This window comes from Delphinapterus leucas, chromosome 3 (genome assembly GCF_059928025.1).
Source record: "Delphinapterus leucas isolate spDelLeu-1000000601 "Yukka" chromosome 3, BTC_Dleu_Yukka2, whole genome shotgun sequence".
Taxonomy (NCBI): domain Eukaryota; kingdom Metazoa; phylum Chordata; class Mammalia; order Artiodactyla; family Monodontidae; genus Delphinapterus; species Delphinapterus leucas.
This window is the reverse complement of record NC_143131.1, coordinates 118482061-118507564: the sequence shown is the minus strand read 5'-3', so window position 1 is coordinate 118507564 and position 25504 is coordinate 118482061. Positions and strand designations below refer to the sequence as shown.

The 25504-nt window shown below is 49.5% G+C and overlaps 2 protein-coding genes and 1 pseudogene across 6 annotated transcripts in view; 2 read left to right on the top strand and 1 right to left on the bottom strand.

The window, feature by feature from the left end:
• Positions 1–12195, bottom strand: part of SLC4A9 (solute carrier family 4 member 9) — a 25216-nt gene extending 13021 nt beyond the window's left edge. The window contains 1 exon segment of the mRNA XM_089909378.1: positions 258–12195. Within this exon segment, the coding sequence (XP_089765504.1) occupies positions 258–474 (217 nt within the window). The 5' untranslated portion in view covers positions 475–12195.
• Positions 4941–11969, top strand: LOC149749652 (uncharacterized; annotated as a pseudogene).
• Positions 12162–25504, top strand: HBEGF (heparin binding EGF like growth factor). 5 transcript variants are annotated; one of them, XM_022588952.3, is made up of 6 exons: positions 12162–12483; positions 12674–12847; positions 16544–16721; positions 22470–22625; positions 23415–23505; positions 24078–25504. In XM_022588952.3, exons 1-5 carry the CDS (start codon positions 12438–12440, stop codon positions 23485–23487), a joined length of 627 nt encoding a protein of 208 aa, XP_022444660.1. In that variant the 5' UTR covers positions 12162–12437; the 3' UTR covers positions 23488–23505; positions 24078–25504. The 5 variants fall into 5 exon arrangements, 3 of the variants coding, with proteins under 3 accessions (XP_022444660.1, XP_089765498.1, XP_030618621.2); XR_016392774.1 differs by lacking the exon at positions 24078–25504 and adding an exon at positions 17042–17126 and having other exon boundaries at positions 12351–12483; XM_089909372.1 differs by having other exon boundaries at positions 12351–12483; positions 23810–25504.

The window sequence follows — 25504 nt, the reverse complement described above, 5'->3', positions numbered from 1 at the left end:
GTTGCGGGCCCAGTGGTACAGAGTATGCCCCTCCCGGGCAGTCAGCCCTCATCTTGGGTCTTGGGGAACTCAAAACCAGACTGCAGGGAAGGCTGAGCACCATAGAGGGTGAGGGTCTGAAATGGGGAACACAGGAAGGAACTCCTGATTGGGGGTGAGAATACCACGCCACACAGAGGAAGAGCTGGGAGTCATGGAGGAGGCCCCAGTGGGGGAAGGGGAAGGGCCCTGTAAAACTGGCCTGGGTCCCACTCATCTGCCTGTCTCTCTCCACTCCAGTGCCTGGGGCCAGCCCAGCAGCTCATTCAGCTGAATGAAAGGCAGAGGGTCCTTGGGTACCCGCTGTTCCCTGCTGTCTGTGTCTAAGGGGCCATCAGGGCTGGGGCCAGAGCCAGGGCCACTGTCCAGCTCTCCTGTGGGTATATTTTCACAAGCACTGGAGACTTCAAACTCCTCCTGGCCTGGCAGCTTCATCTCGGTGAGGCTTGCACAGACTCTCAGGGACCGGTGTGTTCCTAGGTTCTGAGGCCAGGGGCCCGCTGGCTGGCTGCATTTATAATGCACCCCGCATGCAGCACAACACAAACAGCAAGGCCTACTGACTCCAGAGCCAACCAGTCACCTCCTCCCCTGCTTGTTTTCCCCATTCTCTGCTAGCCTGAGAGTGTGAGGCTAGCTTGACCTTTCCCAGACTCTCCAGAAATGCCCAACCTGGGGCAAAATGGCGGTGTGCATTTCCTGTGGGATCCGGTCTGACCCCACTGCATTTTGTGTAAATTAACAGGAATACATCGCTGGCTTGGGTCTTAGGACTGACCCCCAGGTTAAACTACCCACTTGATACCCATTTGATACTCTGTATCAAATACAAACACCAGATACCTGGACTGTTTTGAGCGTCACCAACACACCCTGAGGGCACTCATTTGGACAAACAGAGACCTAATAACTAACTGGGTCTATAGAAGTCAAGCAGGCTAAGGGAGAAGGGAGATAGCAGGCAGAGGCCCTGCCCACTAAATGGGCTGATGATGGAAGGTGGAGGCAGTTCATGAAGAACAGATGCCTGAGTCTTAAATTCCTTTGTCTAACAACACCTGGAAACTTCGTAATTTAGCTGTGTGCCTGGGGTCCGCCTCTCTAACTCAGCCCCGCTGTGAGGATGGAGGAGCCAGCTAGGGTGTGCGTGTGGAGGAGTTCCTGGCACTAGATGTGCAAGGGAGAACGTGGTCTATTAGCAAGTCCTGTTGGCTCTACCTTCAAAGCAGTTCCGGAATTCCACCACATCTCTCCACTTCAACATGGTCACCCTGTTCCAAGCTGCCATCATGTCTCACCCGAATTATTTCAATAGCTTTCTAACCTTTTACGGTGATCTCTCTGCTTCCACTCTTCCATTCTCCACACAGCAGCCCTAGGGGCCCTCATTTATTTTTATTTTTATTTTTTAAAATACATTTCCATTTCACTCAAACATAGAGGTTCTTTTAAAAGGCAATCAAGCCATATAACTCTTCTGCTCAAAACCCACCCAATACATTCTCATTACTCTTAGAAGAATAATCGAACTCTGTCATGGTCTATAAGATCTGATCTATAGTCTGGCTCCAACCCTCCTGCCTCCCTGATGGACTCTCATACCATTCTGTCCTTGCTCACTCCTTTCCAGCCACACTGGCCTCCCTCTCTTATGTGAAGCCTGTTCCTGCCTGAGGGTCTTTGCAGTGGCTCTTCTCTCTGCAGGGAAGGCTTTTACCCCAGATCTTCACAGGACTGGATCCCTGTCACCTACGTCTCATCTTAGATATTACCTACTCATGGAGTCCTAAGTTTCTCCATCACATTTCTCTGTTTTATTTTCTTCCTGGCAATTATCACTACTAGTAACTGCCTTGTTTATTTTTTTTTAATCATTTATTGCCTGCCCCTACACACACACACACACACACACACACACAAACACACACACACACACACACACACATACACACACACACACTGGAATGTACCTTCCACGGAGCAGGTATTTTATCTATCTTCTTTACCACTGCCCCTAGAGCACCTGGTGGCACTCAATAAATACTTGTTCAATGAGGTCATAGGAAGGGAGGGGCTGGGAAATGAGCTGAGCTTCTCATTGAGGCCACATGAGGGCGCTGCTCCCCGCGGAAACGATCGCTAGGGCCGCTCCCTTGGGCCAAGTGGCAGGGTTTGCTTCCCAGAGCGGACCCACTAGGGCGCAGAGATGGTGGGGATGGCAAGAAGGGGTCCTTGATCCTCCGCCTTGCCCTGAGCCACTGCAGACTGGCCTGGCGGGATGGGGTGCGGGGGAGCGCAACAGCGATGGGGCGAGAGACCCATCAGGCTCATCTGAATGCAGGTCAACCTCCCCACTGGATACCTGGGACCCATTTCCTCTCTGAAAAATGGGACTCAGGCTGGCCCTCCTCACCAACCCCAGGTATGGACTTGGGTCAAATTTCTCAAGTCCAAGGAGTTCCCAGGGCAGGAATTAGAGGAGCAAGTCACTATATTACCAGTTGGGAATTGGGTGCTGAGTCTGATGGGGGAGTTGGTTTCAGTCCCAGGAAGAATAGAAACTGGCCTAGGGCTTGAGAGGGTGGGGAATCCCCGTGACCACCCCTTCAAGAATGTGTCCCAACCCCAGGGGCAAGTGACTCAAGGGAGCCTGAGGGGAACAGGCGCTGGATTTGGCATGAATACCCCCTCACAAGCACAGCCTCCCTTCCCTCCCCCATTCCAGCTAAAGTTCAGAGGGTCTGCCCTTGCCCTCTCTGTGGCCCCAACTACTCTGGCTCCCCAGGCTGCCTGAAATAGAGGGCCACCATGCCTCCACCCTCCCTGGGCCCTTCTCCCTCTTGGGTCTCAAGTGCCCTGAGCTGCACAGGTTGGTGAGGGAGGTGAGTGAGGGTCTGTCTGTGGGCATCAGTGGTCTCCCAGACAGGGCCAGTGAAGATGTGCTGTCTGGGAGAGCAGCCCTGGGCATGAGCCCTGGAAAATACCCTGGCCTAGGAATTCAAAGACCTGGTTCTCATCCTAGCTGAAACACAGACTTGTTGGGTGTCCTTGGGCAAAGCCGCTCCCCACTCTGAGCCTGTTTTCTTCCACCGAAACTGAGACAGTTGGAGTAGATGATTTCCAAGGTTCAAAGTAGACCTTTAGCAGTACACTGAACTGGCCCTGAGGGGCAGGAAGCAGTGTCACTAACTGGCTGCCTGGGTGTAAATCCCGGCTTGGTCACTTTCTAGCAAGTGGAGAAGAGATTTACCTTTGCAGAACCTGAGTTTTCCTAACAGCAGAAGGGGAATAATAAAAGTGCCCATTTCATAGGCTTTATTAAATGGAACAATGCATGTAAAATAGGCCTGGTACATAGTAAACACAATAGAGGGAGGCTGTTATAATTAAAAGCTATGAAAATAGTCACTTCCAGAGTGGGGAAGAAAGAAAATATCATATAGTGAAATGTCAGTTGCATCCAACCACTGTGCTAGGCACATTATCTCATGTAATTCTTATGACAAGCTTTTAAAAAACTCACAGTTTTTTAAAACTTTTAATTTAACTTATTTTTTAAAAAACGACGTGAGTCTAATCATAGAAGAAGAACTATAGAAGAAGTTGTAGGGCTTCACTGGTGGCGCAGTGGTTGAGTGTCCGCCTGCCGATGCAGGGGACACGGGTTCGTGCCCCGGTCCGGGAAGATCCCACATGCCGCGGAGCGACTGGGCCCGTGAGCCATGGCCGCTGAGCCTGCGCGTCCGGAGCCTGTGCTCCTCAACGGGAGAGGCCACGACAGTGAGAGGCCCGTGTACAGCAAAAAAAAAAAAAAAAAAGAAGTTGTAAAAAAAAGCAGGTCTCTGGCTGGTACCTTTCATCCAGCTTCTCCCAATGGTAATATCTTACATCACAATAGTATAATATTCAAAACCAGGATGATGACATAAGCACAACACTGTTAACTAGACTGCAGGCCTTATTCAGATTTCACTTGTTTCCATATGCACTCATTTGTGTGTGTTTGGGTGTATAGTTTTATGAAATTTTATCACATGTATAGATTCACTTACAACCAGCTGAGCAAATTGCTCAGCCTCGTTAAGCCTTGGTTTTCCCATCTATAAAATGGGGGTGGGGACATCCCTGGTGGTGCAACAGTTAAGACTCCATGCTCCCAATGCAGGGGACCAGGGTTCGATCCCTGGTCAGGGAACTAGATCCCACATGCATGCCACAACTAAGAGTTTACATGCCTCAACTAAGGAGCACGCCTGCCGCAACTAAGACCCGGCACAACCAAATAAATAAATAAATAGATAAATAAATAAATAAAAATGGGGGTGAAGATACTATTTTCCTCAGAGAGCTGTTGTGAGAATTAAATGAAATAATGTATGTAAAGCTCTTAGAACAATACCTAAAATGTAGTGAGTGCTCAATAAATTTAAGGGTTTTTTTTAGAAAAAAAGCACATTTTTGAAAAATGACTTCAATACATAAATAATTCGCATTTGTTCTAGAGAAAACAGAAAATGCTCATAAGAGTAAAAATAACATAAAATAAATTTTCAAATGCCCTTTTACCCCAAAATAACCACTGTTAATTTTACTCACCCCACAAATTTGAGGTATATTTCATTATTCTTACTTTATCATAAGAACACTGAGGCTCAGAAAGGTTGAGCAGTTTGCCACAGTCACTGAACTTATGAATGAGGAGCTGAGATTGAATGCACGCTCTTGCCTCCAGGAGCTCACAGCTGGGGCCAGCAGACAGGCCTATGAGTCATACCAATCCAGGGCAGACTGGAATGAACAGCCACTGCTGGTTTCTGAGTACTTGCTATGTTCCAAGCACTGCATGAGCACCTTGCAGGTTATCTCAGTGAGTCTTCACAGTAGCCCTTTGAGGTAGCTAACGTTCCCATTTCTGGGTGAGGAAACTGAGGCTCAGAGAGATATTTTGTTCAAGGTCAGAGTTAGGGGCCGGTGGACCCAGGGAGCAGAAAGGTGTCGGTCACATGCCTCAGCCCAAGCTTAAAGCCTCCTCTCTGAGGGATTCAGACAAGATGCTAGGAGAGTGTCTGGGGAGAGAGTCTCTCCAGCTGGAGCTTTGGGCATCTCTCATCCTGGGGCTGGGGTGCCCTTCTCTGACCCCACCTTGACCCCAGATACCAAGATCCAGCCAAGATTTGGAGTGGACCCTGACAGCTGGAGCCTGCTTCCACTTGTCACAATGCCGACACTCCATCTGGAGTGGAGGGGTGAGAGCCTTTGAAAGGAAGAGGCAGAGGAAAAAGAGAGATCGAGTCTGCAGAGCAAAACCACCCAAGCCCTCAGTAAACCTTTTTACCTCAGGCTTTCCGGTCGCCTCTGACCTAGACTGCCAGACTCAGGAAGTGTTGGGAAGGCAACTGCAGGTATGTGATTATTGAGTTTCAAACTAATTACTTATGCTCCCCTTACTTCCAGAAAAGATTTAGACAAGAGACATAGAAACAAGTAAATATTTACAGAAGGATTAAAGAGCTCCATAATGAAATCAAATTGGAGAAGTAAGAAATCATTGTCTTCAAAATGCTGGACTGGGGATAATCACTGCAACTGAGCACCAAAACTTAACTGTGAGCTTCCTGGCAGTGGATGCAAAAAGGGAGCATATGAATTCCACACCTGCATTATCTCATAAAAGGAAGTACCTATACCAGATACCAGATGAGCCAAACTTCCTAACACTGAACTACAAGAGGAGTTTATTACACCTCATTCAGGCACTGGCCAGGGACCTTCTATGTAATAATATCTAGAACAGCGTTTTTACAAGGGATATTCCATGTGAACATCTCTTATGTTGGTGGTTCTCAACCTTTTCAGAATCGATATTTCCTTTTCATTTATTTATTTATTTATTTATTTATTTTTTTGCGGTACGTGGGCCTCTCACTGTTGTGGCCTCTCCCGTTGTGGAGCACAGGCTCCGGACGCGCAGGCTCAGCGGCCATGGCTCATGGGCCCAGCCGTTCCGCGGCATGTGGTATCTTCCCAGACCGGGGCTCGAACCCGTGTCCCCTGCATCGGCAGGCGGACTCTCAACCACGCGCCACCAGGGAAGCCCGATGTTTCCTTTTTATAACAAATACATTAACGTCCCTTTACTATTCTGAAATGAAGTTCACAAATAATATCCTAACTGCACATTTACTCTTTAAAGAAAGTGAATACCCTAATTAATATAAAAGAGGTGATTTAAAATAAAATAATATTATTTGAATAGGCAAATGCTTGGTCAGACTACTCTAGAAATCTCAGTGAAGTTGCACCTACACAGACTTACCTTGAATGTGACAACTACAAATACTAATGGACACAGGTTTGTCGTTTGGCAACTCAGATAACGCCAAAATGAAAACTCATGCTAATTTCATTCCTGGAAAAGTCAGTGCAAAAACTCTTTTTGTATTTTTGTGTGAATTAGAAATGAGTCTAGGCTCAAGTAATTATAATCAAAATTTCACCCATGTAAGTATCTGACGGGACACTCAAAAACAGTGGAAGTTGGGGCAATTCTTAATTGTGTGTGCCTGACGTCCTTCCCCCACAAATGCCTGAGGACTCCTCAATCGGTGACAACCAAAAACTCTCCCACAGATTACTAAAATATCCCCTAGGAGGTAGTATCTCTTCCTTTGTGAACCATCGTCTTAGATCAACCTTAAGTTATAAAAAAGAGCAAATGGGAATTCCCTGGCGGTCCAGTGGTTAGGACTCCACGCTTCCACTGCCGGGAGCACGTCCCGATTCCTGGAGAACTAAGATGTCGCAAGCCACGTGGCGTGGCCAAATAAAATAAAATAAAATAAATTTTAAAAGAGCAAATGGATATTGTTAAATTGCAGCTCTGTGACCACATTTCTAAGAGGAACCAAACTTATACATTCCTGGTACAGGATGTGATGTGACCTCGTTCCAAGGCTGAGCTCTGGAGACGTTAATAATAGTACTGACCTATTTATATAGGGCTTTCCCTTTTGCCAAGCACTTTCAGAGATGCTATCTCCTTCAATTGTCACAAGAACCCCCTAAGTAGATTGTTATTCTCCCCCCATCTGAAGATGAAGAAGCCGAGGCACAGAGAGAAAGTTATCACACCCTGTAGATCAGGCACTGTTGATCGTCATAGAATTGTCTCAGCAAGACTTTTCACAGCAGCACGACTGCCAACAATTCACTCTGGACATCACTGGCCAGTGCCTGAATACAGAACAATTGTTTCAAACCTTCATTTTATATGGAGGAACCTGAGGCTTGAGGAAGGAGGCGGGTTGTGTAATGGATGAGAATCACTTGCCTGTCCCTCCAGTGAGCCATCTGTGCTAGGGGATGACGGAAGGGGTAAAGTCCTGGGGCTGGAGATTTAAATCTCTTGAAGCCACAGAAATGGAGGAGGATGGCTTGGAATCCAGGCATTCGCCAAGCACATCATAAGTATCCTTTCCTCAACATCTTCTGGGGATGATAGGGATTTCAGACGTCCCCTTAACACACACCCCCACCTCATCCATTCCTATCTATCATCCTATTCAAATGGATCTTGACCCCAGGCCATGAGACATAAGAGCCTCTCTACACCCAGGTGCACAAGAAGTATTATCTGGCACTTCCTCCAGGGGCCCCAGTCAGCATAGGAGGTGCATGGGGACTCCAAGGATCAGGCCTGAGTTCAAATCCCGCTGCACCCCCCCAAATTGCCTGATCAACTGGCTCTCATGGGGATAGAGACACGGATGAGAGAAATCAGCTTGGAGTAGGAGAAATGACCCCTTACCGTGAGCTTCCAAGTTTGGGTAACTGGGCTCATGGCCACCTGGTGATAGAAGTACCCTCAGTGGAGGAGCCCCTCCGTTATCCCCAGCCAGCCGAGTTCTGGGTCTACTTGGGACTCACTTTTCTGGTCAGAATGGAAGGAGAAGGCAGCTGAATCCCATCCCCCAGGGGTCACATGTTTCTCTCTGAGCGATGAGGGCTGCTTTTTTGGGTAGAGGTTTCTGAAACTTTGAGTGGCCTTGCAGATCCACCAACTCATTGGTAAGAATGGCCATCTCGCAGCAGAGAGGGACCACTTCAACTGAGGATGACTGGCCCAGGTGAAAGCAGCACCTTACTAAATTCCCACTGGAAGGAAAGGAGGGAGGAAGAAAGGAAGGAAGGAACAAAGAATGGGAGGGAGAAATGAAGGAAGAAAGGAAGGAAGGGGGAAAGGAAGACAGAAGGAAGCATTTGGTCCTAACTGCAGCTGTCACCAAGTAAGCACCTACTGTGGGCCAAGCATCATATTCTGCTACTATTATTATCCCCATTTTACAGATAAGCAAACTGTAGATCAGAGAAATTGACTAACATGTCCAAAGTTAGAAAGAGAGAAAAATAGCAGAACCTAAATTTGAACCCGTGGCAGTCTGGCTCCCGGGAGTGTACCCATTTCACTAGCTGCCCTGTTGCCCTTACCTAGGCCTCCCTCCAGTCTGTGAGGCAGAGATTCTTAGCACCTCCCCCCAAGACAGATGGAGCACTGAGCCTCAGTAAAGCTGAGGATGTTATTGTCGGTGGAGGCAGAGAGAGGGCGGCCATCGTCTCATGCATTTGTTCAGAATAGTGTTGAGCTTAAGAGCACAGGCCGAGGAAAAAGAGAGGAATTCTAATTGAGGCCGAGATTCTTACTAACTGGGTGGCCTTGGGCTGTTACTCACCTGTTTTTAGCCTCACCCTTTTAAAATAGGGAGGAGTATCTAGTCTTAGGGCAGTTGTGAGGATCACGCAAGATCATGAGCACATGTGAAGTGTCATTATTTAAAGTTCTTCTGCCTCTGCCTCAGAGGTTCAGATTTCGTTCAGATGCTTAACTTGTTATCCTAATTATGCAGACCAGTGCTTCATAAACTGGCTGATGTCAGAATTGCCTGCCAAAAGTGTAAATGCTTGGGACCCACCCCAGGAAGTTTTAAATTAGGAGGACCTCTTTATCTTAAATAAGTTCCCAGGTAATTCTGATGCATAGCCAGGTGTGGGAGAACCAATCTATGAGCATAGACATCTCAGCCACAGTGGGAAAGGGACTCAGGTGGGTCCCGTCTCCAAGTCCCCTTCTCCCATTTCTTGTCACCGCCAGCACCTCCTTCCCACTGGCTTGCAAGTGCTCTCCCTAAATGAAGGTCTGTATGGCCTAGCTGAGTCAGTGACAGTGTCCCAAGGAGCCTGTCTTTCCAGAGGCCTGGGAACCCAGCACAGACCTGGGAAGCAGGTTGCCAAGGTTTCTGCTGTGGATTTGCCCCCTTGTGACTCACTAGTGGCCCAGGGCCAGTAGGTTTCTAAGCCTCAGTTGCCCACGGTCCACAGATAGTCAGGGAAAGAAGAGTGGCCTGTCTGCTTCCTCAGGAGTGTGTCCCTGTCACTTGACTGCCAGAGAGCAGGTGGGGTAGAGAGGCCTGGGTAGAGAAAGGGGAAGAGGTGAAAGAATCCTGCATAACTATGCTTTCTCACTGACGTCTCTCCTTTGATGCTCACAGTGATAGGGAATAAAATCCAGCATCTACCTTGGGCCTGTAGCATTCTCTGTTATCTGTCACTAGCCTTTGCTTCAATGTTATCTCATAACCCTCCCTCCTTTCTGGCCTGCTTGCTGTTCCCTGAGTGCTCCAAACTTGTTCCCATCTCAAAGTTTTTGCCCTATTTGCACGGCTTAGAATACTTCGGCAATGGATCATCACAAGTCTGGTTCCTTCTGCTTATTCAAGCATCAGCTTACAGGTCACAGGCTCAGAGAGACCTTTGCTAATCAGTCACCAAGTCTAACGTGTTGCCCCAAGCACTGGGACACAACATCCTATAGCATATCATTGAATTTTAACTTTCATCTTAGCGATTGTCATCATAGGATCTAGTTTACTTTTTAATTTACTTAATGTGTTGCCTGCCTCCCCCTACGGTAGAGTGCAAGCTCCATAAAAGCATATCCTTGGCTGTCTTGTTTATTGCTGTGTCCCTAGTGCCTGATAAGTGTTCAGTGATTATTTGTGGAATAAATGAGTTAATGACTTTGCCCCAGAATGAATCGTGATTCCTTTTTCTGATTAGAGGACACCCAAAGTTCTGAGAGAAGTGACTGTCCCCAAACCATTCCAGGCCCTTTGTATTCTTTTTGCAAGTCCTTCCCATAAAACCTGGCTGACACACAAACCGAGCTGGGGTGAGGCTCACAGGTGTGATGAAAGCTTGGAGTTGCCCCATGAATGGGCTAAGACTGATGTGAGGGTGAGAAGGCAGAAGGTCACAGTGTGTGAAGGGAGAGGCAGGCTGGGACGGGAGAGCAGGGTGTGAAACTGGCAGTGGTGAGGGGAAGGGGGTGACTTGGCTGTGTGTCAGGAAGTGTTTCCCTCCACCCTCCCCTGGGGAGAGCCCTGACCCCAAGGTGGCTTCGTTTTGGGGAAGCAGGCTGTCAGGCATCTGCTGAGGGAGAATAAAGGTGTGTCCTGGGTGGTGACAATCTACTGAGGTCCTAGGCCCAATACTGACCACCAAAAGGAACAATCCCACAGTGGCACTTGGCCAAATAGGTGACAGGTGAGCTTCCTCCTAAAAACCAGCCCAACCACACATGGAGCCTCAGACCTGTGGGGAAGGGAGAGAAAAGAGGTTGCTAAGGAAGTGGAACAGTCAGTATAGAATGATTAGTAATAATAATGATAATAATAGGTCACATTTATGACAATATGTCTGGCCCTATACTAATTGCTCTATATGTGTTCCCTCGTTCAATCTTCACGAAGCTCTCTACAAAGTAGGCATTATTATTATTGTTATTCCCATTTGAGAGATGTGGAAACTGAGACTCAGTGAGATTAAATATCTTGTCCAAGGTCACACAGTAAGAAGCAAAGTTAGGATTCCAGCTTAGATCTGTAGGGATTCCAGGGCATTATGGAAACCTAAACCTGGGGAGAGTTGCTAGGGACAAATTAAGAGGGAAGAGCCCCATTTACCCCTGCAGAAGTGGGGATGGGGAGGGAGAGTGGGATAGACTATGTATAAATAGCAGGCCTGTTTTTATCCCTACACATGGGCTGAATCAGGCAAGCAGCTCTACCTGGCACAATTTGAGGGCTCTGAATGCCAACCCAGCCCTGTGTCATACAACTCCCGTCCCAGCGTGTCCCTGGGAGCTGAAATGCCTACTGAGAGAGTAATTTCTTTGGGTCGGGACATTGACTCCAGAAGACCCCTGTAAAAATTCGTAAGTTGGAAGAAAAACACATCAATCTCCTGGCACCTGTTGAACGTGGCAACCTAGGCTAGCCAGCTGGGTCCTGTGGGAGGGGACTCAGCTTTTATGTTGGAGAAGAAGGTGGTGCTCAAAGGCAAGGAAAAGTAGGAGGCTTGTTTCACAGCCTGTGTCTCTCCAATCCCAGAAGCCTGGGAATTACACTGAATAGTTCAAAAATCCTAATGGAGACAATGTCCTCTGGGACAAAGATGGGGAGAAGCCACTCCAGTGGCTGGAAGAATACCACTAACTTCCTTTGCTTTTGCTGGGTTGATACCAGGTGCCTGCAACTGCAACTCTGGTAACCTTGGGCTCACTGGCATTCATGTGTCTAATTTTAAATGATAAATGAATTAATTATTATTTACTACTTGATTTATCGGTAGGCAAAGAAGAGGATTTCTGAAGCTCAGAAGATGACATGGGTGGAGGTCTCTGGTTTAGAGCAGGGATGACCGGAGGGACCAGGCCTGGAAGAGAGGAAGGAATGAGGGGTGTCCGAGGGCGAAGCGCAGCTCAGCAGTCCCAAGGCTTCAGCGTGACAAGCATCTGGGGAAAGGTAGGAGCTGGTCCCCGCCACCTGCCGGTCAGCAGCCCTACCCACAGTCAGGCCGCGGCTGCTCTGGCCTAGTCCCAAAATATGTGAGCACCGCCCCCTTCTCCCGCCCCTTTTCCCAGCCGCGCCCACGGGGTCCGGGGCTGGGCGGCAGGCGCCTGGAGCCCGGCGGGAGTCCCAGCGCGGGAGGAGGGGGGGCGGGGCGGCAGGGGGCGGGGCGGAGTCTCGGCGCCTCCTGGAGCCTTATTCCCGGCCGCAAGCCCGGGAGCGCTCAGTCTACCGAGGGAGCTGCGCGCGGAAGGCAGCTGGCTATACTTACTGAGGCTCAAGGGCTCGGGCGGACGGACAGACAGAGTGAATACAGAGACGCCCAGCGGCCGCGAGCTCCGCTCAGATCCCAGCCAGGCTTGCACGCAGAGGCCGGCAGCAGAACGTGCCCGGCAGGATCTCCTGTGCTCCTCCCACCCGGCTCCCGTGCCAGCGCCCGGTGGCCGCCGCCTCCAAAGTGATTGCTGCCTCGCCGCCTCCGCCGAGTCCGGGACCATGAAGCTGCTGTCGTCGGTGGTGCTGAAGCTTCTTTTGGCTGCAGGTAAGAGGGCTGCCGGGGGTCGGGGGGGATGGGGACGCTCTGCAGGGGACACGGAGGAAGATCGCTGCAGCGCCCCCGGCGCGGGCCACTTGGTGGGGCCCGTGCTCCCTGGCAGGCGGGCGCCGGCAGCGGTACGTGGCGACGGGGGTCTGGGCGGCGGGTCTGAAGCGGCCTCGTCCCTCACCCGCAGTGCTCTCGGCGTTGGTGACCGGCGACAGCCTGGAGCGGCTTCGAAGAGGGCTGGCGGCTGGAACCAGCAATCTGGACTCCCCTACTCAATCTACGGACCAGCTGCTGCCCCCGGGAGGTGGCCGAGGCCGGGAAGTCCTGGACTTGGAAGAGACAGACCTGGACCTTTTCAGAGGTGGGTGTGAGGGATGCCCATCCTCGGACCCCGGTGGACAGTTGAAGAATAAGTGGATCTGGCATTTATGCCGATTGGACACACCTATGGTTTGGGGGTTTTCATGGAGGACCTCAAGGAAAAGCCGCTTGGCCTGACAAACTCACTGGGGGGTCCTAGAATGTAGATCCTGTTGTCTTTCTTGCCCAACGTAGTCTCACATGCCACGTTGCTGCCTTTCTGGATACTCTGAGGCAAATTGAAACAGGCAAGGTGTGTGGGGTTGGTACGTTCCTCTGAGGTAAGCTGGGTGATAGGAACAAGGAATGGTTGAGATGCTTTCCTTAGAGTTTCTATGAAAAAATGTGCACAACCCCTAATTCCCACATCAACTGACTATTATGTATAAAATAAGGTAACAGATGTGGAGATGCTAGGCACATACAAGGTGTGCAGTGTTAGTCTCCTCCATCCACCTGTCTCCAGGTTGGGGAAACAGGGGAACGAGGAGCACTTGGTTCCCCCTCAGGTTAGGCCAGCACCTCCTCGGAAGGCTGTGAATGGTGAGCACTGGGTCCCTAGAGAGCTGTATTGATATGCTGGGTGTCTACAAATCCTACACAAGCCTGGATACTTCCTGACCACCCTGAGTCCCTGAGAGAGACTCCAAGGGAGGAAGGGCCAAATGGGATCCTTCAACCAGCAGGGTGCTGTGGCTAAGTAAATACAAGCACAGAGCAGAGTCCAGAGCCTCCAGTATTGCCTGCTTCCTTGCCCCCAGTCACCTGCAGAGATTCTTAAGGGTGGAGCAGGGACTGAGCCCTGGAGCCCCGGAATGACTATATTTGGTTGGAAAGATACCCACCTGTTCTGGCTCTGTCTGCTCCTCTGCCACCCTTCTTCCTTACCCAGAGTTTCCCTTAGGTGCTATCTCTATTTAGTATACATCAGGGGTCTGCCCCAAAGCTGAGGCTGGGTTCCCACCTTCCATCCTCTCACAGTGGCCCTCTGGGGGTCACTCCTGGCCTGAACAACCTGTATTCTCCCAGCCCTCTCCTCATAGGCAGGGCAGAGCTGGGCTGTGACTCACCCTCCACCCACACAGCTGCTCCTCCTAGCTCTGCAGACCTGACTCACTGCTCCCTCTCCCCGGCAGGAGCCTGGCTGTCACCCTGTCACTCTCTCCCTCCCTTTTCTTTTTTTTTTAAATTTATTTATTTATTTATTTATTTATTCTTGGCTGTGCTGGGTCTTCGTTGCTGCGTGCGGGCTTTCTCTAGTTGCAGAGAGCGGGAGCTACTCTTCGTTGTGGTGCACAGGCTTCTCATTGTGGTGGCTTCTCTTGTTGCAGAGCACGGGCTTTAGGCGTGTGGGCTTCAATAGTTGGGGCACACGGGCTCAGTAGTTGTGGCTCGTGGGCTCTAGAGTGCAGGCTCAGTAGTTGTGGCGCACGGGCTTAGTTGCTCCACGGCATGTGGGATCTTCCTGGACCAGGGCTCGAACCCGTGTCCCCTGCATTGGCAGGCGGATTCTTAACCACTGCGCCACCAGGGAAGTCCCTCTCCCTCCTTTTTCTGATCGGCTGGGCCCTCCTGCCTCAATTTCACCACAGCCATGGTCATTGGTTTCCTCTGAGCATCTGCCTCACCTTCTGAGTTCTGAAAGGGCCTGGGTCTGCACCAGAGGAAACAAGAGTCTATGGGACTACTACTGGCATCTGCCTCTTCTTTTTACTTGGGTTTGCTGGGCAAAGACTATTTTTCAGGTCTAGGGATCCTATCACCTAAAATAAATAACTGTTACCATTTATTAAGTGCCTCCTGTATTCTAGGCACTTAACATGTTATTGTGGGTTAATTAATCCTTGCTGCAACCCTCTGAGATAGGAACACCTGTTCTCCACTTTTTACCAAGAGCTACAGGGTTCAGAGAGATTAAGTGACTTGCCCAAGATCACATGGCTGAAATGCGAGCATGGGTCTGCTAACTTCAGAGCCCATTCATTGTCTCATTCCTGGCTCAGCATCCCATGTGCTCTAGGCTTGTCTGGAAGAGGGGACTGGGTTGTGTGAGGCAGCTTGGTGTGCTGGGAAAGAGCACTGGATATGGAGTCCAGAGACCACATTTCAGATCCCAAACCTGTAGGACCTTGGGCAAGTCACTGCCTTTCGGGACCTCAAGTTTTTCAACAGAAAATGGAAAGCCATATTTTTTGAGGTCAATTCCACCTTGAGGATCCTAGGACTCCAGTCTAATGTATGACGCTCATCCTTCTACCAGACATGTGGCTATAGCCATAGACAGCAGGCACCTTTTTTCTGCTGGGACAGGGGAGGGGAGACTTGTGTCAGACCCCTGGGCTGATGGGCATAGCCCATGATCAGTCCCAGCTGGATGTCTGTGTGAGGTTGTTTTTCCCTTTTTAAGTGTGGAAAGAATGGGGAGAGTTATCATTGTTCTAGTTCCTTCTGATAGTTCTTTACTTTCCATCTTTCTGCTTCTTGTGCACTGTACTCCCCATCCTAGGGAGCTATAAACAGGACATCTGGGGATATATGTAAATGGACCTTTGAGAGAAGTGGTGAGCTGCAAATAGCACACAGAGCAGGGTAAATATTTTGCTTGATGTCAAAAAAGCAAGGCTCTTTGAAATTAGCACACTATTGTAAATCAACTATAGATCAATAAAAATATTTTTAAAATTAAAAAAATTTAAAAAGTTAAAACAGCAAATCTCTGACCAGGGGTGGCCTGCTTGCTGTCCCTGAGCCTGGTTCTGCTCTGGGCTCATGGTCCGCTGCTGCTAATGGGTACCCCAGAGGGGACCACCTGGACATGGGCACTGTTCTTATTTTAGGAGCCTCTTCCCTCTAAAATACTCTCCAAGTACCTTCTCCAGAAGCAATTTTTATCTCTGACGCTGTCTTCCTGCAAATGGGTCACTGAGTGTAGCATCAGGAAATGAGGCTGATTTAAGGCCAAAATAGAACCAAGTGGGCGTGGGGGAGTAGGAGATGAGGATGGACAGTGGGGTGGGGGTGAGGTTAGTAGAACTGCCCAATCAGCTCCAGTTACTCAACAGAAGCTACTCAACAGAAGCCAGCATTCTTAGAATGAGGTCCTTTTTTTTTAGTGTCACTTGGACCCAGTAGTCTTTTTTTTTTTTTTCTTTTTTAAACATCTTTATTGGGGTATAATTGCTTTACAATGGTGTGTTAGTTTCTGCTGTATAACAAAGTGAATCAGCTACACATATACATACATCCCCTTGTCCCCTCCCTCTTGCGTCTCCCTCCCTCCCACCCTCCCTATCCCGCCCCTCTAGGTGGTCACAGAGCACTGAGCTGATCTCCCTGTGCTATGCGGCTGCTTCCCACTGGCTATCTGTTTTACGTTTGGTAGTGTATATATGTCCATGCCACTCTCTCACTTCGTCCCAGCTTACCCTTCCCCCTCCCCGTGTCCTCAAGTCCATAGAATGAGGTTCTTAAACTGAGTTTATGAAATGTCTTCCTTGGGACCCCCCAGCCTCTACTTCCTCCACCGCTTTTGGGAGGTCTGCCCAGTCTTCCTTCAGCTCTTGGGAGGCACTGAGCCGAGAGGCCTTCCCAGGCCTCTGACTTCAGGTAGGATCAAAACATCCTTCCAGACACTGTGCTGTTCTGATTTTTTCCCCCGAGGAAGTCAAAGACGTAACAGGGTACTTTTCTACCGCAGCTGCTTTCTCTTCCAAGCCACAAGCTCTGGCCACACCGAGCAAGGAGGAGCGTGGGAAAAGAAAGAAGAAAGGCAAGGGGTTAGGGAAGAAGAGAGACCCATGTCTTCGGAAATACAAGGACTTCTGCATCCATGGAGAATGCAAATATGTGAAGGAGCTCCGGGCTCCATCCTGCATGTAAGTGTCCCTTCCCCGGGGCTGACTGTTAACAGCTCACTCTTTGTCAGCCTGGTGGCTGTTCCTGGTTGTCACTGTTCCTTGAATTCATAAATCCACCCAGTTTCTTCTCAACCTCTGGGAGGAAGTTGGGAGGAGGGGAAATATTTTTAGTCAGCGGAAGGGGCTCCCCCCAGCATAGGATGCAATTTCCTGTGGCGTGGGTTTGTGACGCTCTTTCATCTTTGGGGGCATTTCCTGCTTGCTCAGAAATGAGCACACGCTAGGAGAGCTGACACCTGAAGGCAGGTTCTTCATTTCTGCCTCATGCCCTACTCCAGATGGGAGAAGCCAGTAGGAAACATGGCAGAGTGGGGCTCCTGGGTGGAGTGGAGCTCCCGTGGCCTTCTTTCCCAAGTCCTGCAGGTAGGTATGAGGTGCATTTGGATATGTGCTATGCAGGTATGTGTACTCAGACATATGTGCATATGAATGAACAAATGTGGGTTGATTCTAAGACATGGCAGGACTGTAGAGAAAGCAATCATTGTGGGAGCAGGGAGAAGCCCCTCCTCCCTTCTTCCTCACCCTGGCCAGGGCCAGGAGGTGGGGGACATGGTGGGTATTGACCTTTGGCTATGGGGGTGGGAGAACACTTCCTTTGTGTAAGATTAACGGAAAATGGAACCCAACTCAGTAGGCATCAGCCCCCGGTCAGGCAGCACCACCCCTTCCCTGGGCAGGGGTGTGGGTGGAGAGGCCATGGGTTCCCCAGCCACTCTGCTAGGCCAAGCCCAGCAAATGGCTGCCTTGGCAACCCCTCAGGGATGACGACACTGCCATGCTCTGTGGCAGGCATAATGTCGCCACTGTGCCTGAGACCAACACCCACATCAGGCTGTAAACATGCACTCTCGTCTGCTGGGCCTGAGTTTCTGTGGAGTGGCAACCTCTGTGACCTGGGAGGCTCTGGACAGAGTCAGGAGATTGCTGTGTGCACACCGCTTCCCAGCCTGTCAAGAAGGCTGGCTGCCTCGCATCTCTTCTGCTGTGATTGGTACAGATCCTTTGGTTTTTTTTTTTAAAGCTTCCTTATCCCATCTGATCTCATATAGCAGAGTTGCCCTGTATTTGGCAATTGTCAGACAGACCCATCACCCCCCTCCATGTCTACAGTCACTTGTGTGTCCTCGCCTTTCATATCCTTGTCAAGAGCTTGGTATTGGAGAGGGTTGCTTAAGAGTGACCTAGACAGTGGGAGGGAGACGCAAGAGGGAGGAAGTATGCGGATATATGTATACGTATAGCTGATTCCCTTTGTTATACAGCAGAAACTAACAAAATATTGTAAAGCAATTACACTCCAATAAAGATGTTAAAAAAAAAAAAAGAGTGACCTAGACAGTCCCCCAATTATTCTTCCAGAAGTCTTGAGACAGGGCAGGGAATGTTTGTCCTAAATTTGTAAACTGGCCTCATTAGCACAGGGTGGAGGCAGTGACTCTGAGCGTAGTCAAGATGGATCAAGGCCAGAAACCTGTCTGGGCCGAACTGGTCCAGGGCGTTGGTGGACGGACTTCCACTGCTCAGCTGAGAACTCTTTTAAGGCTTCTCTCCTGGAGAGCTGAGCTTGACTGACCACCTAAACCCAGAGAACCTAGATAATGGTGTCCAGGGTCAAGGTGGCCCTAGGGATGGTGATGGTAACTGTGACAGTGCCTTCCTTCCTTTGCCATGGAGCTTTACAGTTTACATTTAATATGAGTTGAGCCCAACAGGTCTCTGTTGAGCACCTACTTGGTGTCAGCTATTCTAGGGGACGGGAAAATACAGCCCTGTATTCTCAAAAGTCCTCTGCTGGGTAGGCAGGGCTTGCTGTCTGTACTTGAAAGATGAGGAAACTGGAGCCCTGAAGTAGGAAGTGATTTGTCTGAGATCAGCAGCTAAATAAAGTGTGTGGAAACAGGACAGGCACTCAGGTGCCTGACTTCCCGTCCAACATGCTTTTCATGCCCCCAGGCTGCACTGGGTGTTGGATTGCGTCCTTCTTCCCTGTCTGTTCTTACAGAGTTGGAGCACGATTTTACAGAGGGCAGCTATTATACTAGAGGTCTCCTAAGGCTTTTTCTAATTGAAGAGCATGGAATCTGATGTGAAGACTCTGTGTCTGCTTCCTAGGCAGATTTTCAAGGGGCTGGATTCTGTGTCTGGCTTGGCAGCCTCCTGCCTCCAGCCCTTGGTACTCAGGGCAGCAGGCAGCAAGAACACACAGAGCTCCTGGTTTGGGAGAATGTGACATCTGGGCACCTACATCTGGGACGCTTTGTGGCTCCTTCTTGCCTCCAGACCCAGCAACCACCAGCCGGGTGTGTCAGGCTGCCGTGGTGAGCTTGAGGCTGGCCGGCTTCCTAAACCAGCCCTCTGCAGCCATCACCCACAGGAAAACCCTTTTGTGTCACCAGCCAAAAGTTGCCCTCAAAGAGCAGTTTCCTGAGGCTCCTGATGAGCTGCTGACCCAGAAACTGGCTGCAAAGTTTCCTGTGGCTGGAGGAAGCCTGGGGACAGTTAGCCTGATGAGGACTCAGAGCTGGAAGAGAGACAGGCCTGAAGGCTCTACTTGGCCTCACTGCCCAGATGCCAAGAAGGAATGGCGAGCCCCCTTCTCTTTGGCTCCGTCTGACTTTGGTGCTCCCTTCCTCAGGATATGGGCAGTATCCTCCGGAATCTGATTATATAGTAACTCCCACACATGTGGGACTTGGCCTTTTATTAAGTGCTTTTATTTGTATTATCTCATTTGAGCTTCACAAAGCTCTAGTGAGGTAGGCATTTATTATTCCTGCCTTTCACATGAGAAAACTGAAGCTTGGAAACGCGACCGTAACTTGCTCCAGATCACCTGGCTAGAAATAGCAGCAGGACCAGTCTGGAACTCATGTATTCTGAGTCCCCTGCGCCAAATGGTGCCCCCTCCACCTCCTGGGGTAGGGGTGGAGAAATCCAAACTGGAAGATGTCTCTGTACTCTAGAGGGTCCTTGCTTCTGTTGTAATACAAGTTCTGAAATGGGCCACAGACGTGGGTAGGAGCAACACATCGCAGTTTGATGGGTCACTGGCTCTGGGCAAGACACACGATCTTGCCCTCACCCTGGGATGCTTGGAATGCTCCTTCCCTGGGGGAGCCAGGAGTTGTCTGCAAAGGGAGGGGGACGTGGGTAATATTAGGATGTTTACATTATTATCCTTTTGACTCAGGGTGGGGGTGGAGAGATTATGTAACTGAATTGCGGGACTCTGAGGCCAAGCTTTATTTCTATCATCTGAGTAAGTACCTGTGGGGTTTGAATGATGGGCTGGAAGTGAAAAACAGACTCAACTTCACCTTCCCTCCCCGCAGGAAAGCACAGTCTCTGAAGTCAGCCAGACTGCTGAGTCAAATCCTGGTTCTACCACTCACTACCTGTGTAATCTTGGGCAGGTTATCTAACAGAAGTTTGGCCTCAGTCTCTTCATGTTTAAAATGGGGATAGTAACTCCTACTTCATAGAGATGTTTGTTTTTTTTTGTTTTTTTGCGGTACGCGGGCGTCTCACTGTTGTGGCCTCTCCTGTTGCGGAACACAGGCTCCGGACGTGCAGGCTCAGCGGCCACGGCCCACGGGCCCAGCCGCTCTGCGGCATGTGGGATCTTCCCAGACCAGGGCACGAACCCGCGTCCCCTGCATCGGCAGGCGGACTCTCAACCACTGCCCCACCAGGGAAGCCCATAGAGATGTTTTTAAGATTACATGAAATGATCCTTGTAAAGCAATTAGCACAGAGTACTTGGCTCATAGTAAGCCTGTAATGTGTGCTATTAATTGTTATTTATCATTCAAGATAACAGTAATAATAACTGAGAGAGCAGAGTCAGACCGCTCTCTGTTTCTGCTCCAGAAACCCATCAAGCCCATCAGATATGTGTTTCCTTGGGGTAACCTACACTGTTCAGAATGGAAAGAATTATGAATTTGGAATTTGGCCCTTCTGCTCCCTAGTTGTGAAACATTTAGCAAATCATTTACTCTCTCTGACCCTAATCGTAGTCTTTCAATATGTAAAAGAGGTTATACCTGCCTACCAGGGTGTTATGAGTCTCAGTTAAGCTAGTCGATAAGGACAGTGTCTTATAAAGTTCTTTGAACAAGTGATTTTCCAGGGGTGCTCCTAAGAGCATCCTCTGTGTCCTGACAGGATAGGGGTCATTATTTTGTCCACCTGGGCCGATGGGACAGATGCATGGAGAGGCTGGGCAAGGAGCTGTGTGCTCTGCTGTGGGCCTGACCTACATTTATCCTGCAGTGAGGTGGTTCCCCGAAACACCCAGAAGGAGCTGGGAAAGGAAGAGGTGCTGGGAAGGAAGACAGGGGCAGCCCGGCCCCTGGGTCTGATAGGTCTGCTCCTTGGAACTTTCCTGGTACCTCTCGGCAGGAAGAAGGGATTCCTTGCTCTGAGGAATGAGGTGCCTAACCTTTTCCCCAGAGGATGTGCAGTTCAGAATAGAGGGCCACCGGGTTCTCGGTGCTTCCTTCAGCAGTTAGTGGCCTAAAGTCCCCAGGCAGACAGTGCCACGGCATCCCTGACTGGGCATTTATAGATGTGTGTGGGCAGCACACTGAGCTCACCATCAGACAATCTGTGTCTATGTCTCTGCCCCGCTATGTGACTGTGGGGAAAATAGCTCTGCCTTTCTGTAACATGGGCTCCTACCTACATCAAAGGATCTCTGGGATGCTCAGATAAGGAAAGGGATGTGAGGGAATTCCCTGGCAGTCCAGTGGTTAGGGCCGCGCTTTCACTGCTTAGGGCCTGGGTTCAATCCCTGGTTGGGGAACTAAGATCCCACAAGCCAAGCCGCGCAGCTCCCCCGCAAAAAAAGAAAGGGATGTGAATGTGCTTTTTCAACTGTAGGCACTTCTCAATCTTCCCAAGGGCTTCCAGGAAAAGTTTTGTGTTAGAAGAGGCAGTTGCCATCTGATTTATTTCTTGAGTGAGAAAAGCCAAGGTTTTTTTTGTGACATTCTAAAATGTACTGGCAGGACAGCTAGGCAAGAAGATGTTTTCTTGGTTTGTTTGCTTTGTCCTGGGATGAAGTAGGCCTGATAGCCCAGCGTTCAGAGGCCAAAGGCCAAAATTCAGCTTTCAAGTTGGGCCTTGCACCCAGGGGGAGCTGGGAGTTAAATGAAGGAAACTTGAGAAAAATGACTTCTGGCAAAGGAGCAGGGCCTATTAATAGGCTGGGCAGTGGCAGAGGGACTGGACGCTGGAAATATTGGTGGGGAAGGCTGGGTTTATTTCTGGGTCAGAGTGTTGAGGGGCCTCACAAGAGGGAGTGATACTGAATCCCCTCAGTCCAACCCACCAGCTCTTGTGCCCAAGTCCTCCGAACATTTTAACACACATGTAATTAATCATCCACACGTGGAACAATCTAGCCAAGACCTGAAGTCCTCCTTTGCTTTTTCCCTGCCTGGAGTAGGAATTTTGTGCCAGAGACCAAAGGAAATGAAGAAGGGGAGGGCGTGGAGTGAAGGAGGAAGGCTACAGAGCCTTTAGAGGGGCTTCTAAAGAGTCTTGTACTATAGAAGGCTAGAGGAAGGACAGGAATCACAGTTAGGGACTGACAGGCTGAAGCTGTGAGGAGTGGGCTCTGGCTTATGTAGGTGGCCCGTTGCCAAGAGTGAAGCCAAACCACTAACTTCATCTCTGCTTTGTTCTGTTTTGGACCAGCTGCCACCTGGGTTACCATGGAGAGAGGTGCCATGGGCTGAGCCTCCCAGTGAAAAATCGTTTATATACCTATGATCACACGACCATCCTGGTTGTGGTGGTCGTGGTGCTGTCATCCGTCTGTCTGCTGGTCATCGTGGGGCTTCTCATGTTTTGGTGAGTGTTACAGGCTGTTTTTGCAAATCACTTCTATTCCTCCTCCTCCAGGATCTTCTACCTGATGGTCACATGAGCCCTCTAACCTCCCAAATCCTGGGCTAGGAGTCTGACTAACATTCCTGGGTACAGGCTCTCCAAGAACCTGGCTTCTCTGGTATGACATATGTCCAGTGTCTAGAGCCCAGGAAAAAAATTGCCAGGCCATAGGAGGTCCTGCTTCTCACAGCAGGCTCAGCAACCCACCCATGGAGCCACATCTTCACACAGTTCTTCTTCCTGACTCTGTTCTCTGATGGCATTAGGGTGTGGTTTGGTAGTCAGGGCATGGGTGGCGCTATTGGTATATCCTTCCAAATCTGGGGCATCTAGTCCCCAGGCCATGCTTTCAATCCAGCTTATATTCTAGACTGAGGAGACCTACTAAGCACTCTGTACCCATTTACAAGCGTGCAACTCATGTGTTGTGAGACCTGGATCAAGTTACCTGTCTTTCTAAGGGTTGTAATCTTTCAGTGATTGTAATCCCTGTTCCCCTACTTCATAAAGATGTTGTGAGGATTGTATAAATGAGGTGAAAGTTCTTAGCAAATTGTAGCCTGCCATTAGAGACAGGCATCCTTTGGGGCAGTTGGACCTTTGGCCAGAGGTCTGTTGAGCTGCTGTATCCTCTGGGCTTTTCCAAGTATGGAGAGAATCACTGGGCCAGAATCTTTTGCAAGGACCAGCTCTGGGGCCTGCACCCTGCTGTAGCAGGCAGAGCTTGCTCACAAAACTTACTTTCCTCAGGTACCACAGGAGAGGAGGTTATGACGTGGAAAATGAAGAGAAAGTGAAATTGGGTATGACTACGTCCCACTGAGAGAAACCTGTGCTCAAGGTAATGGTCCATCCTTTGCCCAATGGTACCATCACCACCTTTCCTGGATCTGTTTCTAGGCATGCTGAATTCTTCTCTTGACCTAGGAGTTAGGGGTTGGGCTGCTATGGAGTCAGGGTCCCACTGCAGAATTGTTTTCAAAAAGGTTCTCAGTGCTGCATCTCCACTTAGGGTGGAAGTTGCTAGAGAGATACCCAAGACCAGTGCCTGAGAAGACAGCTTCTCTCGTCCTTGTCTCTTCTCCTTCCCACCCCTTTCCAGAGATCTTTCCACTTCTTTTTTTTTTTTTTTTTGCGGTACGCAGACCTCTCACCGTTGCGGCCCCTCCCGTTGCAGAGCACAGGCTCCGGAAGCGCAGGCTCAGCGGCCATGGCTCACGGGCCCAGCCGCTCCGCGGCATGCGGGATCCTCCCGGACCGGGGCACGAACCCGTGTCCCCTGCATTGGCAGGCGGACTCTCAACCACTGCGCCACCAGGGAAGCCCTCTTTCCACTTCTTAAAGCTGGACCCAGGAGACTCTTAAGACCTCTTAAGCTGGATCCAGCTTTAAATGCCTTCTTCTTGTGCTTAGGAATCAGCTGGGGACTGCTACCTCTGAGAAGATACAAGTTGATGACAGACTCTGCAGAGGGGAAGGACTTCACAACCAGCCATGAAGATTCCTTCATCCCCAGTTGCCATCTAAATTGGGCCTCCCATAACTGCTTTGCCAAAATACCAGAGCCTTCAAGTGCCAAACAGGATATGTCCATATGTCAGAAGAAAGCAAAAGTGAGGGACCTTCGTGCCCTTCTGATTCTCCTCCACCAAGCCCTACTTACCCCCATAAGTTTGTTTAAACACTTATCTTCTGGATTAAAATGCCAGTTAAATTCCATATGCTCCAGGATCTTTGCCTGAAAAAAAAGGAAGGAGAGGAAGAAAGAAAGATTCGGGGACTGGAAGAAAGTAACAAAGATTGAGAAGCCATGTGCTCAACAAGCCACCAAGGGATCTGCCATTTGGACCCTTCAGTGCTGAATTTGATGAGTTAACTGTGAAATACCATAAACCTGAGAACTCTGAATTTTGGGACTTCTACCCAGATGGAAAAATAACAACTATTTTTGTTTGTTTGTTTGTAAAATGCCTCTTAAATTATATATTTATTTTATTCTATGTATGTTAATTTATTTAGTTTTTAACAATCTAACAATAATATTTCAAGTGCCTAGACTGTTACTTTGGCAATTTCCTGGCCCTCCACCCTGCATCCCCCACCCTCTGGCTCAGCATTAGTCTCCCCTGCTGCAAATGTGAGATGGCTCTGTGATCCATCTGTAGTAATCTATTGTCTGTCCACATTTCGGAAGATCTTCCATGATCTGAGTGCCACAGGGGGAGTTCTGTATGGTCAGGCTGTAGGAATTAACTTTGTCAGATCCACTCTATGAGTTGGACGACAGTCTTGCCTAGGCGATTGTGTCTACCGTTTGTGTTTTGAAAGCCCAAGGTGCTGATGTCAAGATGTAACAGATATCGGTATTCCCCTGTGTCCTCTCCCTGCCCAGTCTCAGAAGAAGTTGGGCTTCCATGCCTGAAGCTTTCCTGGCCCCTCACCCTCCACGGGTCCAGGTCCACAGAGTGGGAACTCACTGTCCCTTGTGTCAAGACATTTCTCTTATCCTGCCATTCTTCTGGTGCTACTCCATGCAGGGGTCAATGCAGCAGAGGATAATCTAGAAAAGCTATTAGCAAAGAAAAAGGCTGAGGAGGAACAGGAAACATTGGAGCTGACTGTTCTTAGTAATTGATAACCTACCAATTGCTACAGAGAAGGTTGGAGGTGAGGAGGGCTTTTGTGTAAACCCACCCACCTCACCAAAACTACAAAGGTATGCTGTCGTGGTCCCTTCTGGAAGTTTCTGGTGCCATTACTGAACTGTTACAAACCTGAATTTCCAAACTTGGTTTATATTTATACTTTGCAATTCAAATAAAGATAACCCTTACTCCATA

What these genes read in the sequence shown, in the direction of transcription:
- HBEGF (XM_022588952.3), top strand. Translation starts at nt 12,438, where the DNA reads ATGAAGCTGCTGTCGTCGGTGGTGCTGAAGCTTCTTTTGGCTGCAG. An exon ending in GAAGCTTCTTTTGGCTGCAG is followed by an intron (nt 12,484 to 12,673) that starts GTAAGAGGGCTG and finishes CCTCACCCGCAG; the next exon opens with TGCTCTCGGCGTTGGTGACC. An exon ending in GTGGGGCTTCTCATGTTTTG is followed by an intron (nt 22,626 to 23,414) that starts GTGAGTGTTACA and finishes TACTTTCCTCAG; the next exon opens with GTACCACAGGAGAGGAGGTT.